The 19881-nt window shown below is 31.9% G+C and overlaps 1 protein-coding gene across 1 annotated transcript; it reads right to left on the bottom strand.

The window, feature by feature from the left end:
* Window positions 1-5245: 5245 nt before the first annotated feature.
* Window positions 5246-18331, bottom strand: LOC134697114 (heat shock 70 kDa protein 12A-like). Its single transcript, XM_063559157.1, has 5 exons — window positions 18226-18331; window positions 15980-16307; window positions 13609-13827; window positions 8631-8793; window positions 5246-6802 (listed from the first exon to the last, which is right to left on the bottom strand). The coding sequence occupies exons 2-5, from the start codon at window positions 16280-16282 to the stop codon at window positions 5748-5750; spliced, it is 1740 nt and encodes a 579-aa protein (XP_063415227.1). The 5' UTR covers window positions 16283-16307; window positions 18226-18331; the 3' UTR covers window positions 5246-5747.
* Window positions 18332-19881: the final 1550 nt, after the last annotated feature.

The following is a 19881-nucleotide window of genomic DNA, read 5'->3' as shown; positions in this document are numbered from 1 at the left end:
ATACATGGTTGGATTCAGCGTATTAAAGAACCCCATCTATTAATTTTTGGTTGAAATCAAACAAAGTTTAACTTTTGACCCGTAGACCAATTGGAAAACTGGAAAATACTGTGCAATTGAATATTTCTTGCTATTGCGCAAAACTGTACAATTGAAAATTTCTTGCTATTGTGCAATTAGATATGTCTTGCTATCGCGCGATACTGTGCAATTGAAGATTTCTTGCTATTGCATAATACTGTGCAATTGAAGATTTCTTGCTATTGCGGAATATTGTGCAATTGAAAATTTCTTGCTATTGCACAATACTTAATATAATAATTTTGGACCCCGATTTGGACCAACTTGAAAACTGGGCACATAATCAAATAATCTAAGTACATGTTTAGATTCAGCTTATCAAAGAACCCCAAGAATTCAATTTTTGTTAAAATCAAGCTAAGTTTAATTCTTGACCCTTTTGGAACCTAATTCATTGATACCACAACTCCCAAAATAAATTCAAACCTTCCTTATGTGGTCATTAACCTTGTGTTCAAATTTCATAGATTTCTATTAACTTATACTAAAGTTATTGTGCTTAAAACAAAACAAAAAGCATATTTGGGCCCTTTTTGCCCCTAATTCCTAAACTGTTGGGACCAAAACTCCCAAAATCAATTCTAACCTTCTTTAAATAGTCATAAACCTTAATGTTTAAATTTCATAGAATTCTATTTACTTTTACTAAAGTTAGAGTGCGAAAACCAAATGTCTGTGGACGACGATGACAACTCCAACGTGATACCAATATACGACCCAAAAAAAATCAATTTCTGTGGGCTTATAAAAACTTAACATTGACCAATAAAAAAATTTAGATTAGATCAAACCTGTCAGTCGAAACTTTTTCTTTACAAAATGGAATTGCCTGTACCACGTTGGGAATATAACAGTTTGTTGTCCATTCGTTTGATGTTTTTGAGGCATTGTTATTTGCCTTTTGATAAGGGACTTTCCATGTAAAATTTTCCTTGGTGTTCATATTTTTTTTTTTTACTTTTTACACCTTAGGATCATTCAATACAGTAAATATAGTTGACTTACTGATTATGGTATCCGAGATTCAGACTTTACCATAACATAACCGTGAATAGTAATGCATAAAATGAGGTAGGGATCAGGGATCTTTTCATTACAGAAATATAGACCTTGCAAGATTTGATTAACCTAATATACAGTCATGGGACAAAAGGGAGTTCTCACTCAAAAAATGTCCTATCATTTCAACTAAAATCGATATTTTTTTTAAAATTATTACGAAGTTACTGTATGAGCCATCTTCATTTATAAATATAGATACCAAAAGATGTAAAAATGTCTGAAGTTTTATTGTTTACTTAGTCATAATTTTCTTGAGTTTTGTTTTCATCATCTGATGAGTTAAACACAAATGCAAATTTACGATTGAAATTTGGTTAGAATAATAGCAAACTTTTCAAGAAACATTTTCTTTGTGTTTATCTCGTCAGAAAATTAAAATGAGCACAAATAATAATATTTGATTTAGTCCATTAGTTTTCCAAAATGCTCAGTTCTTATTATTTTTATTTGTCCTAATTTTAGTCTGTAATTTTTCGAGTTGTACAAAGAATTTGTTATCAATCTGTATTAGTTACATATGAAGCTCTATGCTTGAATACATAAAATGGCCTATAAAATGAAATATGCTCTACACAAGAGGACTTTTATTGTAAAATCTGACATCGTACATCATTCTCATCATCTATCACAAATCACTGTCAAATCTAATTGCATTTTCTTACGACTTAAACATAAGTTTCAAAGTACTTATACTAAAAACGCTTGGCCTACAGAAAAACAAATGATAATATAAATCAAATAAACATAACTTCATATTACAATATATATTTGTAGGTATTAGAACAACATGCCGAAACTGATACAAACATTTTATTAACTAAATGTTTTATCATTTAAATTACTACAAATGAAATGACATAATTTAATAATGTATCATCTGATAGAATGTTGCTTGCTAATTATCCAATGGCAATAATTTCATTCATATTAAAAAAAAAAGAACTTCAGCACATTTAAAACCAATTGTTAAGTTCAGGAGTACAAACAACATCTCAGGATGTACCTAAATCCTAAATAAATGACAGGGAAATTGAAGTGCCACTGGAAATGAGGGTTTGTTGGACAGGCTGAGACTTTAACATTATAACAAGCAATGTCTAGACCTCATAGTTGCTTCAAGGGTTCTGTAATGTTACATAGTGCAGCCCTCTCCCTACATATAGAAAGAACGTAAAGGCATCATATTAATGCGTCTATCAAGACAAGAAGAAACTGAGAACTAAACTTTACAATCAACAACAGACAGGGAGAAGTTAAGGGATGACTGTATTTCATACCCAATTGAACCTTCAGGCATATAGTGATAACCATTATATTCTATGCTTTCTGCAACGCAATGTGAAGAATTGTAGGACCAAATAAGATAGAACACATTGTCTCAAGGTGATGCATCCATTTGCCTAATACATATATCCAAAATCCTATGTCAGAGTATATATTTATTTTCTTTAAACATGTCTACAAGAATCCAATTTTTTTACCACAAGGTCAAACTTAATGGTCGGGTCTCACAATGTGTGATACTGTCGTCTTGTTATATAAAAGGAAAGGGTCAATGTCAAAGAATAAAAAAGTCTTGGCTTAGAGAAAATTTGATGAGACCTAGACCTAGGAGAAAGGAAAGGTAGAACAAGATGTAGAAAAGTTTGAATACTACAAAATGAGGCTAATTTTTTCAAAGGGGGACTCAACAAGATAAAAGAACTGAAGAAATGAAAATAATATGACTTCAAAATTGTTGAAAGTGGTGATCTTGATGCAAGCAACCTCAAAAATGATAAAAATCCTGTCTTGTGATACACATGCATCAGAAAAGTAAATATATTGTAGTAAATATATTTGATCTACTCTTCTTCATGTAACAGTTAATTACAGAAAAAACAAATAAGGATGTGTCTTTTAATCATGTTGTGCTGCTAGGTGTGTTGTTCTCCGTAATAAAAATACCACTAACAAGTTTTATCATAAATATAAAATTAATAACAAGACCCACCACATCCAATTTGCACACATCTTCCTTGTGTAACAGCCCTAGATTGATTGAATGGTTAACAGTAATCTACTTTTATATTTGTGCACAATTAAAAATGTCTGAATTTTTTGAACTGATAAAACTAGAGGCTCTAAAGAGCCTGTGTCGCTCACCTTGGTCTATGTGCATATTAAACAAAGGACACAAATGGATTCATGACAAAATTGTATTTTGGTGATGGTGATGTGTTTGAAGTTCTTACATTACTGAACGATTTTGCTTCTTACAATTATATTTATAACGAACTTTGCCCATTAGTAACAGAGAACTATATTTGGTAAAAATTTACATAAATTTACCAAATTAATGTAAATTGATAAAAATTGACTATAAAGGGCAATAATTCCTTAAGGGGTCAATTGACCATTTAGGTCATTTGACTTATTTGTAGATCTTACTTTGCTGAACATTATTGCTGTTTACAGTTTATCGCTATCTATAATAGTATTCAAGATAACTAAAAACGGCAAAATTTCTTTAAAAATTACCAATTGGAGGGCAGCAGCCCAACAACCAGTTGTCCAATTCATCTGAAAAATTCAGGGCAGATAGATATTGACTTTATTAACAATTTAACTTCTTGTCAGATTTGCTCTAAATGCTTTGGTTTCATAGTTATAAGCCAAAAACTGCATTTTACCCCTATGTTCTATTTTTAGCCGTGGCGGCCATCTTGGTTAAATGGCCAGGTCAATGGACACATTTTTCAAACTAGATACCCCAAAGATGATTGTGGCCTAGTAGTTTCAGTGGAGATTTTGTAAAAGATTACTTAGATTTATGAAAAATGGTTAAAAATTGACTATAAAGGGGAATAACTCCTAAAGGGGTCAACTGAACATTTCAATCATGTTTGACTTATTTGTAAATCTAACTTTGCTGAACATTATTGATGTTTACAGTTTATCTCTATCTATAATAATATTCAAGATAATAACCAAAAACAGCAAAATTTCCTCAAAATTACCAATTCAGGGGCAGCAACCCAACAACAGGTTGACTGATTCATCTGAAAATTTCAGAGCAGATAGATCTTGACCTGATAAACATTTTTATCTCATGTCAGATTTCCTCAAAATGCTTTGGTTTTTGAGTTATAAGCCAAAAACAGCATTTTACCCCTATGTTCTATTTTTAGCTGTGGCAGCCATCTTGGTTGGTTGAACAGGTCACCCCACACATTTTTTAAACAAGATACCCCAAAGATGATTGTGGCCAAGTTTGGTTTAATTTGGCCCAGTAGTTTCAGAGGAGAAGATTTTTGTGAATGATTACTCTAATTTACGAAAAATGGTTAAAAATTGACTATAAAGCAATAACTCCTAAACGGGTCAACTGACCATTTCAATCATGTTGACTTATTTGTAGATCTTACTTTGCTGAACATTATTGCTGTTTACAGTTTATCTCTATCTATAATAATATTCAAGATAGAAACCAAATACAGCAAAATTTCCTCAAAATTACCAATTCAGGGGCAGCAACCCAACAACCGATTGACCGATTCATCTGAAAATTTCAGGGCAGATAGATCTTGACTTGATAAACATTTTTACCCCATGTTCGATTTGCTATAAATGCTTTGGTTTTTGAGTTATAAGCCAAAAACTGCATTTTACCCCTATGTTCTATTTTTAGCCATGGCGGCCATCTTGTTTGGTTTGGCGGGTCATGTCACACATTTTTTAAACTAGATACCCCAATGATGATTGTGGCCAAGTTTGGTTTAATTTGGCCCAGTAGTTTCAGAGGAGAAGATTTTTGTAAAAGTTAACGACGACGGATGACGACGGACGACGACGACAGACGCCGGACGCCAAGTGATGGGAAAAGCTCACTTGGCCCTTCGGGCCAGGTGAGCTAAAAATAGATCACAAAACTATCTGAGATTATTCTTTCTGAACTGTTTTATTAATGAAAGTCTACAAATTTATAAGAATACCTTGGCAATTGTTAACTCCTGTGACTAAAAAATAGACATGATAAAAAGAGATATTGTTTAGAAAAAAATCCTTATTAACTCTGTTTCAATCAATACAGATCAGAAATGATATAATTGAGAAAACATATAACTTATAAAATATTTTTTCTACAACTACTATTTTGATGGATAAGGCTAAATTTAAGGGTATCAATTCCATGATTGATGGTCTGAAAATGTGCTAGTAAAGTTGTTTTGCAAATGATTTATGATATAAATGATTTAAGGGTGATTTTTTTCCTTTAAGAAATGAAAGTAAAGTATAGTATTTGAAGATTTGCAAGCATCCACTTATAAACTTAATGTGTGACAATTTAATTATCAATTGATACTTGTTATATAAAATTGCTGCATGCAAAATTTTAGGGAAATGGAAATATTTAACAACATTTACCACTTGATGAATTACAGATACCTCTATATAGTTATCACATGGCACTTATGAATTTGATTCCTATGTTTTATATGATAAAAGTCTATAACAAGTAAGTAAGACAAATATTTCTTACAATATACTATATTAATACATTGTACAGTTAGCATACCAAAGTACAATGAATCCCTTAGTACATGATATTCTAGTTCAGCACTCTATAACAAATCAAACTGCGTCTCAACAACTCGTCCGGTGTGTAAGTCTCTAGCCCGGACTAAAAGTTCAGTGTCACCAAATACCATTGTCTCTTCTATCTCTAATGTTTGTCCAGCTCTGATTTCTGGTAACGGAATGATAAGGTTACCTAGTCTCTGACAGCTTGGATCGGTAACGTACCGTGGGTTAGGGTCTGTTGATACGTAGATTGTGCACTCTAGGGTTCTTTCATCTGGTTTCAAAGCTTGGAAAACCTGGGACTCTTCATGTCCAGTCTCCACTTGCTGACCAACCTGAACATATTTAAAGAATACATCCTTACAACGATTAACACCACCCAGATTGACTTTCTTTGATTCTGGATGCATCTGAGGATCCCACTCTGGCCAGCTCTGGATACCATAAGTACGACGCAGTACTCTGGCGCTGATAGCCTTTGGTTGGTGGCCATATAAAACTGCTCCTTTAAGGACAGCAAGACCTGCTTCTTCAGGAATAATTATCTTTTTATGTTTTCCAAATTTTTCTTTCATTCTATGCTGTATAAGCTCACATTCTGAAAATCCTCCCACCATAATAAGATTTTCTAAGTCTGATAACTTGTCATCACGAAACATTCTTTCTAGATGTTTTATTAAGGCTTCGGTCGTAGATTTGAATAAATCTCTAAATGTATCTGGGGAAATGTGTAACTTTTGCTTGCTGTAGGAAACTGCTTGACCATACGGTGATTGCTCTAGAGCCGTCTCCATTTTACCTCTATGGCTTTTAACTAAATCAATTAGAGCAACAGGTAATGTAACGACTACTTTGTTAGTTTGATCTACACGTATTGACCTCTTTTTAGTTTCAAATTCTCTAAATAGGTCAATAAAGTCTTCAAGTTCAGTTTTTCTTAATTCTTCCATTACTTTGGGTCCACAAATTCTTTTGAGAAAGCTATGGAAAGCTTCATCTATAGATTTACCACCCCAGGGACCACCACTGGCTGGAACAACTTCCTTAAGTGAACCATCTCCATATCTCTGATGAACTGTAATATCGGCAGTGCCACCTGCAAAACAATGACATGAAGTTAATTATAAACAAACATTCTGAGATAATTGCATGGCCCCTACCTGTTGAAATTTCATTGAACTGGAATAAAAAGCTAAATTGATCAATAACTTGTCATGGAGTACCCTAAAAATTCCATCAAAAGATGATGGAAATTAAGAATACTATTTCCATCAGCATTCTTTTGATGGAAAATTGGATGGCATTTTTACCCCCCTAATAGAAAATATGATGGCATATATTCCATCTGATGTTAAGAAGGATGGAAATAAAGGTGGTTTGATGGAAAAAAATGCTCCTGTCAAATTTGTTTCAAATGAGCATGATGGGCAAAGAAATTTTAGAGAATTTCAAACAATAATCAGAAAATACTGTAAATATCTCTATTAGGCAAATTAAAATTAATTGATCATGTTGATAGATTTTCATCCTTGCCCAACCCTCTGAAATTGTCCTGCCCCGATTTTTATTTTTTTTTCAATTTAAGATTTTCAATTCTGTAGATATAGGAAGATGTGGTGTGAGTGCCAATGAGATGTTTATTTCTGTTCGCAGTAACCATCAAAAATTTTGTTTCATTCAAATCTTCGTTTCAAATTTCAGTTTTCAATCATTCTGCAGCTCTATGATGACAACATCATCTTCCAAGAATAGAGATTGATTAAAGAAGGGTAAGAAATATTTTCGGGTTACAAGTAATACGCTGTGTCCAAGAATGCAAATCGTGTTATGACACAAATTTCTGTGATTAGAAAACTGTGGATTTATTTTATTGATATTTTTTAACTATGATTTATATCCAAAGCGCTATGGAACACATTTGTACAAAAACATGACATGATTAAAATAAAAAATTGACACAAGCAGGAAACTGTTAGATTTGTGACAGTTCATTGAGTTTTAAAAGTTGGCAAACATACACTGAGTTTAAATAGTCGGCAAACATACACTTATATTACCTATGGACATTGTTTTTTGTTGAAAGTCATTAAACACCCTTTGTCCCAATACCCTCAATAGAGTCATTAAACAACTTCTTCTTTTTTGTTAAGTTCATGTTTTACATTATAATTATATTTGCATCTTGAAGAAGAATCATAAAAGCACCAACCCTATTATATTCATTGATATTCAAAATGGTTTGAGTTTTCATTTTATTCTGTTCTCATAATTCTTGTGTTGCATACCAATCCATATTTGCTTCATTTTATGGAGACAACAAAATAAAGCTTAGAAAGATAAAAAAAAAAATTGGTGAAGGTAGTCCAACTGAAGAGAGCATTTCTCCATGTTTTTACTGTTTACTAAAAATAGATTTCTAAAGCAGCAATTACATGTATAACAGTGATTGCCAATAAGAGATATATATCAAGATTGAAAATTATGTACAATTCCTTATACATGATATTTATATATGAGCTTATTATTACACATGCATATATGAAGAACACGTCACCAGAGGGATTCATAGGAAATGAAAAAAATAAAAAATAAAATCCTCCCACCTGCCCCATTTACTTTAATTTCTAAATGAAAATCTACTAATTTATTTAAGTTGGCCTTATGAAGATTTCATATGTCAATGTATGTTGTGTGCAGCAAAGAAAAGATTTAACTTTTTTTTCTTTTCTCTTTCTGCAATTGCCTTAAAGTTGGAAACGAGTTTTCCATCTTTTATTTAAAGCTGTTTGTTTGAGGCATATTTGGTGATGGTTATCACAGAAACATTAGTTGTGGCCTGCAAGATCATTCTTGCAAAGATGAACAAAAAGTAGCTGACTTTGTGTCCTGCCCTTTCAACTTGTTCAAAGGTCAAACTTATTTACCTCCAAGGTCAACTACCATGTACTTCATTCCTGCTTTAATTGTCTGTGCAAAAGCATTTTTCTCTTTAGCATCCCCCTGTCTATCAGTCTTAAGATGCTGGCAGTAAATAGAAGCTGCTTCAGGCTCTAAAGCAATACTCAACTGGCCACTTTTTATACCAGCCTGTAAATATATATATATATAAAGTTTATAGAGAATTATAGATTATCGTTGATTATCTCAACGAGATTGATATTCTCCCTTGAGCTGGTACAGCGAAAGTGAGAAAAGCAATTGAGTTGAGATGACCAATGATGATCTGTTTATCGCTATTTTACCTATGACAACGTTGTCAATTTCAATGTCAATTTTGTTAGCAACGCCACATGACCTCCTTATTTTCTAGCGATAATTTTTCCATATCAAGCGAGAAGCATATGAAAATTATCATAAAAAAAGTTCAAAGGAAAATGCACAAAATAGCGATAATAGAAAATTAACTCATATGGATATTCAACAAAAGGCTCCTAAGAGCCAAATGAAATTTGTTAGCTCATTGCATGTGAAATGATGATGTACTCATCTGTGCAAAAGTTTGTTTTAAAATATTAACATTGATTGAGCAATACATACTTTTATTAAGAACTGGGGTTAAATTAATTTTGATGTGTAGAAGAATTAGAAATAAAATGTTACTTAATTGTACAAAAAAAGCCAAATTGGCAGAGAATAGGATATTTTGATTGATGAGCATGGGAAGAAAATATTTTTGTAATGAGAAAGGGGTTTTGACTGAAATATCAAATAAATATAGTAACATAATAACTACAAATAAATGAACACAGTCATGACAGTACCAATATCCCTGTGTTGCACATATTTCATCTTTTCTGTCCAAGGGCAATAACTAAAATATTACTTCCCTTTTACAACTATAAATTAAAGTGCTGGATAGCACCTCTAGAAAGTTTGCAACTGTAGATGTGTAATAATTTGAATAGGGTATAGACATGTATTATTTCAAATATGTATTTAATTACAGCTTTTATGTTTTTAAATAAACCATTGTCTTTTCAGGAATAATATATCAAACATCACTTTTTTTCATATGTTGGTGATATAAAATATGATATTTTCTATTGCAACTGTAAACTATAGATCTAAAACAATCAAATATACAGACAGTTCTGTCAATTTCTGTATGTGCCCATGCCATGTCAAGGGTCGGCGATTTTAGTATTTATTTATTGATTTAGGTCCTTCATTTTTGTTTTTAGGAAATTGTTTTTTTCCTGATTAACCCGTTAATTTTTTTTTTCATCTAGTTTGAATAGTTTCACATGTTTCATATCAAGGCCTTTTATAGCTTACTATATGGTATGCGTTTTTTTCTCATTGTTGATGATAATGGCCTATATATAGTGGCCTATAGTTCATAATATATCTTACTTCTTTGAACTCTTTTGTATAGCATTGGTTCATTTGCAAAAAATACCACATCTTTTTTTTAATAAAACAGTTAACTTAAATCAATACAACTAGTACTGTAATGAAAGTGTATTTATATTAAAGGCTTTGATCAATAAATAGGGAATGTGTCCAAGGGACACAAATTATGCCCCCTTCTATAGCATATAACTTATAAAGGGTAACAATTCATTTTTTTACATAAATAAGGCCATTAGTTTTCTCTTTTGTTTTACATTGTCTTATCTGGGCCTTTTATAGCTGACTATGCGGTATGAGCTTTGCTCATTGTTGAAGGCCATACGGTGACCTATAGTTGTTAATGTTTGTGTCATTTTAGTCTTTTATGGATAGTTGTCTCATTGGTAATCATACCACATCTTCTTTTTTATAACAATTCAAGAACTGTAAAAGTGTGGCTACAAACATTTGTGCATGATCTGAGTTTTGGGGTTATAACATTGTGTATACATTTCTACACATTTAGTTGAGACAAATTTAAGTTAAAGAATGGAAACCAAAAAAATCAGCAATGTTTCAATCTGTAACAGGGCATAGCCCTAGAGTAGTAAAAATTTGTAAGGGTTCCACGGAACCCAGTGTCTCGCCTATTTTTGCTGTTAATCGCAGGCTCAACAACAATGAGGAAAAAAATCAATAAAAATATTCCTATTGTTACTATTTTATGATTGTAAGAAAATCTAAGTCCATTTAAAATTAAATTACAGAAAAAATGTAGTAATCTTTTTACAAACTTTACTCCTGGATACAATCTTATGATCATAAATAAGCTTCTGTTCAAGTTAGGTACAAAACCAGGATAGTTTAAGAAAGTTATTAAAATTTTAAAAACTTTAACCACAGAGCGAAAGTAATGGTTCCCCGCAGAAAAACTAAGTCCATTTGAAAGTAAAATATGGAAAAAATGGATTTATTTATTTACAAAATTTACTTCTGGATACTATCTTATGATCATAAACAAGCTTCTGTCCAAGTTGGGTACAAACCCAGGTTAGTTTAAGAAAGTTATTAAAATTCTAAAAACTTTAACCACAGAGTGAATGTAATGTTTCCCTGCAGAAAAAACTAAGTCCATTTATAAGTATAATACGGAAAAAATGGAATTTTATTTTTACAAAATTTACTTCTGGATATTATCTAATGATCATAAACAAGCTTCTGTCCAAGTTGGGTACAAACCCAGGATAGTTTGAGAAAGTTATTAAAATTCTAAAAACTTTAACCACAGAGTGAATGTTTTGTTTCCATTTATAAGTAAAATACGGAAAAAATGGAATTTTATTTTTACAAAATTTACTTCTGGATATTATCTTATAATCATAAACAAGCTTCTGTCCAAGTTTGTTACAAACCCAGGATAGTTTGAGAAAGTTATTAAAATTCTAAAAACTTTAACCACAGAGTGAATGTTTTGTTTCCCTGTAGAAAAAACTAAGTCCATTTATAGTAAAATACGGAAGAAATGGAATTTTATTTTTACAAAATTTACTTCTGGATACTATCTTATGATCATAAACAAGCTTCTGTCCAAGTTTGGTACAAACCCAGGATATTTGGAGAAAGTTATTAAAATTCTAAAAACTTTAACCACAGAGTGAATGTTTTGTTTCCCCGCAGAAAAAACTACGTCCATTTATAGTAAAATACGGAAAAAATGGAATTTTATTTTTACAAAATTTACTTCTGGATACATGTACTATCTTATGATCATAAACAAGCTTCTGTCAAAGTTTGGTAGAAATCCAGTATAGTTTAAGAAAGTTATTAAAATTTAAAAAACTTTAACCACAGAGTGAATATTTGTTGACGCCGCTGACGACGCCTGAATGTAGGAATGCTTATTCTCGCTTTTTCGACTTAAGTCAAAGGCTCGACAAAAATGACTCCATCAAAATTCAAACATTTGGGTGAACGAACTAAAGTTAGAGAACAGAAAAGAAGAAAAAAAATCAACAATTTTTACATTTTTAAAGGGGCATAACTCTAGAAAGTTATAACTGACACCACCAAAATTCAAATTTGATATGTGTTTTGAGGTAATGAGCATTGTGTATAAGTTTATAACATTTGGTTAAGACAAACTAAATTTAGAAAAGGAAAATACAAACTCAATCAACTTTTCCATTTGTAAAAGAGCATAACTCTACAATGGTAAAAGAGACGCCACAAAATTCAAACTTGACCTGTGTTTTGTGGTTATTAGTTTTGGGCATAAGTTTCATACAATTATTTGGTTATGGCAAACTAAAATAAGGGAACAGAAACTAATTTCATTCATACAAGTAAGGGACATAAATACTTACCCAGGCGAGGGTAAAACTTTTTAGAATACGTTGGGGGGATAATAATAGCAGTATGACAACAGGAATAAAAAGTTTATATATACACTAGACATGCTAGATTCATAGAGGTGCTTTTAACTCAGCACCACATTTCAGTTGCTGCTGTTAAATTTAGCATTGAGGCAATAACATTTGATTTTTTTTTTAATTTTTAGCCATTTATTTGATATACTAGTAATCATTGCCTCTGTCATTGTCTGTGTTAGGATGACACATTGTTAATTATACGTCGATATTAAAGATTCATACTGCCACAAGAATAAAGTGTGAGGATAAAAAGTTCTGGATCTTCCACTACATTGATAAGCACTAAGAAAGTCATTTATCTAGTACATCATTTACATAGACAAATGTTATTTAATCATGTAAAATAATTTCTACAGTACTTTTCTTGATACCCTCACTCACTCAGTGAGCTATTCTAAGAAGTACAGTCATTGGACAAAAGTGTGTTCCCAGTAAAAAAAAAGTCCTATCATTTCAACTAAAATCAATATTTTTCAAAAAATTATTTCAAAGTAACTGTATGAGCGATTTTCATAACCATTGATAATGTAGATACCAAAAGATGTAGAAATGTCTGAAGTTTTATTGTTTATTTGGTTATAATATTATTTTTGCTCTTTTTAATTTTCTGGCGAGATGAACACAAAGAAAAGTATTTCTTGATAAGTTTGCTATTATTCTAACCAAACTAACATTGTAAAAATTTGCATTTGTGTTTTACTCATCAGATGATGATAACGAAACCAAAGAAAATTAGGGCTAAATAAACAATAAAACTTCAGACATTTCTACATCTTTTGGTATATATTTTATAAAAATCGCTGTTACGGTTACTTGGTAAATAAATTTTGAAAAATATTGATTTTAGTTGAAATGATAGGACATATTTTTAATGAGAACTCACTTTTGTCCCATAACAAGCTGATTAGCATGGTTTGGTTGCTTTAACACAAGTCTTATCCTTGTAACACATGTAACAGTTTGTTTACAAATGCAGTTGTAAATCATAACACTAAGGAGCAGTTATCTGAAGTGTATGTATTGGTATTTTATTCTATCATGAACATTGGAAGTAAACTTCAAAGATTAAACCAATAAAAAAAATCTCAGAATCAAGTAAATATGTTTTATAACACGGATGTGAAATAAATCTAGAACAAACCCTAGTAGCAGCTTCTCTCATAAACTGTTTGGCAGAGTCTTCCCATATGGCAGGTACTGTTAGAACATAGTGTAAATCATTCTCCTGGATACCTTTAATTTTATCCGATATACTCTTAAATAAATGATCCTTCAGGAACTGAATTGCATACTGAAACACCTTCAAGGCTTCCATCTCTTTATCCAGCTCATCTTTTATCTTTATATCTCTCGTGATTCTCTGGGGAAAAAAAATTTTAAGCAAATGAATTGAGTTACATGAATATGTCACTGTGCTAGTACTTATCATGCTTATAATATATACACATGTGTAGATCTTAGGGATGTCAAGAAGTACTCCTACACTCGAGTATTGCTGGGTAATATAATATCAAGTATTAATACCAAATGATTCTTCTTAAAAGTTTCCTGTAAGATCAATATCTCCTTCTATTCATGAAAGTGATTTCATACCCGTAGCCAGGGGGGTTCGGACGACCCCCCCCCTTGAAAACAAATTAGCACTGTTAAAGTCGATGTTCTGTTCGAATTGTGACTGTTAAAGTCAAGTTTGTGAGTCAAACGACCCCCCCTTTGGAAATTCCTGGCTACAGGCCTGGATTTCCTTGTCCCTTACAATAAGAAGACAGTAAACACTGATAAATCATAGTTTAAATACAAAATCAAGTCTCCCCTGGAATCTTTGACCATTTTGACACAGGAAATTGTAGTCAGGGGCAGGAACTGAGGGAAGAGGGGGTAGTTAAAATAGAGATAATCTCAGGGATATTCTTTTGACCTATTTTCATCTTAGGCGGAAGTGGGAATTAGGGACCCCCTGTCCACTCCCTTGTTAAAAGCATCAGTGTCAAGTTTCTATCTTCAACTCTGTAAATGTGTAACTGCTCTTTGAATCTAATTATACTATTTAAGTATTAAGATTCAGTAGGTGTCAACAAAATATTGATTAGATTATTGCTAACTTAAAGGGGAACTAGCTACGAGATATATAAAAAAATCTAAAGGAAGATTTTTTCTGTTCAATCAATAATGAGAGTGAAATAGTGAAATAATAATTCGCTTTTAGCAGTCAAAATGGTATAATTTTGTTGAATTAAGCGAAGAAACATTGATAATTACTTATTCACTTGCAAGTGAATAATTCGACCTCATTAAATCCATATTCATGTGAACTTCAATTTAACCCCTAGCTAGAGATTGACAACTCATGCATTGTATGCTTACTAGTTATTTTAGAGAAAAGGGTATCAACAATGAAAGTGAAACTACAGTAAATCATTTGATTACTGATTCAATCCATATAAAATCATTCGCATTTCTAATCTATAAAATAAAATCAAACAGACCTATAAAAATCCAATTACACGTGTTGGTTTAATCTATTCATATCTTTATTGATGTTAACATCTTTTATATGGTCATCTGAGGTCAAATCGATAGTTAATTAGATGGTGTCTGGACTAAAATTCACACGAAACGAACCTACATATTCCCTTCCCCATGCTTTGTAAACTGTTTATATTAAACTTTTGGTAGTTTTGCTAAATGTTTTACATTATTATAAATCAAATATGAGAATTTCATGAATTTGAGTCAAATGGGTGACCATGAATGTGACAGCTAGTGCCCCTTAAATCATTACATGAAGTTAATGAGCAATATAATTCCTATAAACTGTTATCACAGAGATATGTCTTGACTTTTTGTAATTTTGATTATGCATATGTTGAAATCCACATAGCAATACTTTAACATCTTACACAAGTTAGGCAAATATTCAAAGTCAATGAACCATGACCGAGTTACATGGTTGAACAATCTTCATGTAAATGAAATGTGCCAATGCTAATACAACTCACTCAGTGACTGCATACCAAATACCATTGACTTATTATAATTCACAAACTAATACATTATTGAGGCCATTGCCATCGCCAGATACAGCATACCTATGTCTTGCTTTTTGAATCCGTCAAGGCGAAACAAAAAACTAGTGTTATGTCCCAAAAAGCAATGTAGAGGGTTTAAAGTCCATTATACATAAACTTTTTAGGGTTCAACATAAAATTGAAAAACGGAAATAGGGAATGTGTAAAAGAGACAACAACCCAACCAAAAAACAACCCGACCAAAGAGCTGTCAACAGTTGAAGGCCCCCAATTGATAGGTCTTAATGCATCAAGAAACTTCCACACCCGGAGGTGTGCTTCAGCTAGACCCATCTAAAAATGGATTTAATAAAAGATAGGAAATGAAAAATCATTTCATTTATGATCATGAAGTTTTGTATTGAGTTTCCTGTTATTAGAACACTGGTACTTGATTAGTCACGATAATCAAGAGTTCTGGTTTGTTTTAAGACTTATACTCACCCTCTCATGGAGAAGCATCTTAAATCTATGAAAATAATAATATTCTTCATGTTCTTCATCAGCAACTAATTCGGAGTACTTATTCTCAGCCTCATATCCAAATGCGACAAATTCCTGACTTGAATCAAGTAAGACAGCTGTTGGCGCTTTTAATGAAAGTAGTTTAGATCCAGACCAAATATTTGTGTTTATCTTAGTTGGTTCCTTTGTATAATCATCCTTAGAACTAAAGGCATAACCTGAATATGTTGTACCGAAGTCTATAGCAGCACAGAATAACTTGTTTCCTAAAGCTCCTGCCATCACAGTAGTCTGTTTAAATCTTTAACTGTTAAACAAAATTTTATACATTATTTCATAAAATTGAGAAAGGAAATTGGGAATGTGTCAAATCGACAACAACCCAACCATAGACATGATAGAGCAGACAACATATAAATATGTAAATATTGATTGATTGTTGATTAATTAACAAAATACAAATGTCCCCTGTGTTGCACATGTTTTATCTATCCAACATGTCCAATGGGCAATTACTTTATAAAAAAAAAATATCTGTAAAACAATTCATTAACATGATAAATATCTTATAGAAATGAAGGCTTTAGAGTTAATACAAAAATGTAATCCATTTTCCCTTATACTTTCAACAGTTCAACATTTTTGTAACTGTCAGATTTTAACTATTTATAGCAGTTTTTAAGACAAGACAAAGCTTACACTACCCCTGCGTTCTATTTTGTGCCAAGCCAGCCATGTGGATAGCCCTTTCTTTTTTAAACAAGATGATGATGGTTGAATTTGGTCACCTAGTTTCAGATAAAATTTTGTATAAGTCAATTGGCCACTTTCACATTTACCATGTTTGTCAGGCCTTTTATCATTTTAAAGCTTACTATGCTCAATTGATTTTTCTATGGTTGTTAACTTTTATATATATACTAAAACATGCCTGTGATATCTTGGGTCGGAGACTGAATTTAAATGCCTATGTCTTATTCTGTAAGCCTTGATTTTTGGACTAATGTACATGTATTGTCATCTGATAAAGTTTTGAATTAAATAAAACTTAGACCAACATTTTTTTACTAGAAACAATGAATCAAACATATTTATAGCAATACACTTACCATGCTTACCATTTACATGTATCATGTTTATTAAATGGTGTCAGAATCTCACTTTATTTAAAAACAATGAACACATGATGAAATAAAAAAATGTTTATAGCAATGTGCTTACCATGACACAAAAAAAACATTGCCAGAATATCACTTTATTTAAAAACAATGAAAAAATATATATATTTATAGATAATACATAAATTTACCAAAACTCAATTACAAGTTATCAAACACAAAACCAATAAAAATTGGGCACAAACGAGTAGGGTGGGAATTGGACTTTGGGTGTGAATGTTTATTCTTCTTGCACTTAACTGGCCTTTGAGTGTTATTATTCATTTGGCACAACCTCAACAATTCAATTCAATTCAAAGCTTTATTTATAGTCAGCATGTTACATAACAAATAAACAACTGTAATGGTGTACACTAGACCATGTTTGAGGGGGGATAGGAGGGGTTCTCCCGGGCTTAAAAACACGAAATCCCGAAGTCCCGAATTTAAATAATGTGAATCCCGACGTCCCAAAATTCGAAAAACAAGAATTCCTGGATCCCGAAAGGGTCAGTCCCGATATCCGGAGCTTAAAAACAGCCGATCCCGGAGTCCTGATAAAGGTCCTATCCCCCCTCATGTTTATACAACTTACAAGAAGGAGAATCCATTAACATTTTTTTTATCATTCTACATCTTTAAAGACATACAAGAGAGTTGACTAGTCTTCGCTTTACAGTTTGAAAAATGTTTCTTTAAGATTTATATCCATATTGACTTAAAACATTATAATCATGATAATGATTGCTTATGAAACAAGTTCTATCCATAAAGTCAAAGATCAAAGGACAAACTTTATTTTTTCACACTTGCAGTAGGTCCCCAAATCAGTATAATGTTTGGACATCGATTCCCAAATGAAATGAAAAATGCTAACATGTCTTTATTGTATGGTTACTGTTGAGAACTTTTCCAAAAGCTAAGATCTGAAAATTGCAAGAAGGAAGTTGTTTCGCATGCTCAGCATAAAGAGGAGGTGACATGTTTCTTTTCTATGGTCTTTTGAAAGAGCATCAAGTTAAACATTGGATAAATTTATAGAACTGACTAATGCATTGTTAATTTCACCTTTGTAATACCATATAGTACGAAAAATTGATCTTTACTTTCGATTTCGTTTTCAATGCAGCGATATTTCTCTCATGTTGCGCATGCGTATTTATTAAGATCTACAACATAAGTCAATGTCGGCCCTAAGAGAGACTCGGACCCTGACTAATCCATTTGTTATATTCCGACTCACTATCATGACTATCGATCGCTACATTAACTTCTTTTGACTTAAATGAATGTCTACGAGAAAACCATGCAAAATCAAAAAAAAATTATGAAAGGGGTTATGGAATTTTCAGCTGATTTTGGGTTCCTAGTAAAGTATTAAGTACAACTATCATAATAGTTCTATGTTTAAAAAATGACAATTTATCTCAAAATATGTGAATACAGAGCAATTCTATTTTAGTACCAAATTTGCTGAAAAATGTTGTTGAAAATGGACATTTTTTTTTTTTTATTGAATAGTTCAAAGTATTATATGAGAAAAAAAATAGTTTTACCTTAAAATTCAGACTTTCTACTAAAAATAAACTGTAATTTTGATCTTATTTCAACCTTTATTTTTGTTTTTATTTTTATTAACGTTTTTCTAAAATTTGAATTCAGCCTTTACTGAAAATGTCCATAAAACCTCAAAAGTCACTCAAATTGAAACAATATTTTGTTAAACGTTATGGTTCACTACAAACTACTATTCCTTAACGGGATTTTCGTTGCAAATTGATATAAGCTTATTTGAATAAAAGATGAAAAACTGAAAAATATACCTAAAATTATCTCCCTTTGTAAAACTCTTCACAATAAAAGGTAGATTTAATGTCAATAACAGAAGGAAGTTCTGCCACTCAATAAATTCTTAGCAACTTAATGTCCCCATAATGGGGACATTAAGGTGCTAAGAGATTTCCATGTGAATTTTTTGAGACAAATACAAGCTCTTCCTTCACGTACAGCAATTTCAGCAATAAAATTGGGCTAGGCAACTGGAATTCTAACTTTAACGAGAGAACATGTATTGCCCAACTAATCTTGGATTGTCAGCAACTGGCTCTAAACAATATACTCCCTCTGGATGACCTTTTTCTTAATTCAATAGAAGAACTAAGCAGGAACCTATGTTATAGACTCCATCTAAAGAGAGTATCCTTTCTTAATATCTAGTTCCTATAAGGTCAGTGTGGTTGTACCATGTGTACCGCGCTATACCTTAATCAGCTATCTTCAATTTCACGAAATGAAATATGGCTTATTCTCTGGACAATCTAAGGAATAATCATTAATGATTTTTCGACAGTACAACTAGGTCAGTGTGGTTGTTCCGCGCTAAACCTCAATTACATCAATCTTATACACCGAATTTTAAATCTTCATTAGGTTAATATGGCTGTCCCGCGCTATACCTTCATTTGCTGTCTTAAACTCCGTAGTATGAAACATTGCTTATCTTTAATGTAAAGTCACCGCCAAGCCTTTTGTACAGAACAACTAGGTCAGTGTGGGTGTTCCGCGCTAAACCTATCAATCCTGTATGTAAAATTAAATGCTGAGAAAATCCATGAAATAGTAGAATAACTGGTCAGTGTGGTTGTGCCGCGCTATACCTATAAAGGGAATAAATATGCATGTTTAGCTTTAATACCCAGTAGCTACACACACATATATATATAT

This window comes from Mytilus trossulus, chromosome 14 (assembly GCF_036588685.1).
Source record: "Mytilus trossulus isolate FHL-02 chromosome 14, PNRI_Mtr1.1.1.hap1, whole genome shotgun sequence".
Classification (NCBI taxonomy): Eukaryota; Metazoa; Mollusca; class Bivalvia; order Mytilida; family Mytilidae; genus Mytilus; species Mytilus trossulus.
This window is presented reverse-complemented; position numbering and strand designations above follow the sequence as displayed.

Excerpts from the sequence above, each read along its gene's own strand:
- LOC134697114 (XM_063559157.1), bottom strand. The coding sequence starts at position 16,282 with ATGGCAGGAGCTTTAGGAAACAAGTTATTCTGTGCTGCTATAGACTTC. Across the intron at positions 8,794-13,608 it reads TGAGAGAAGCTGCTACTAGG|GCTGGTATAAAAAGTGGCCA; the intron begins GTTTGTTCTAGA and ends ATATATTTACAG. Across the intron at positions 6,803-8,630 it reads CATGGTAGTTGACCTTGGAG|GTGGCACTGCCGATATTACA; the intron begins GTAAATAAGTTT and ends ATTGTTTTGCAG.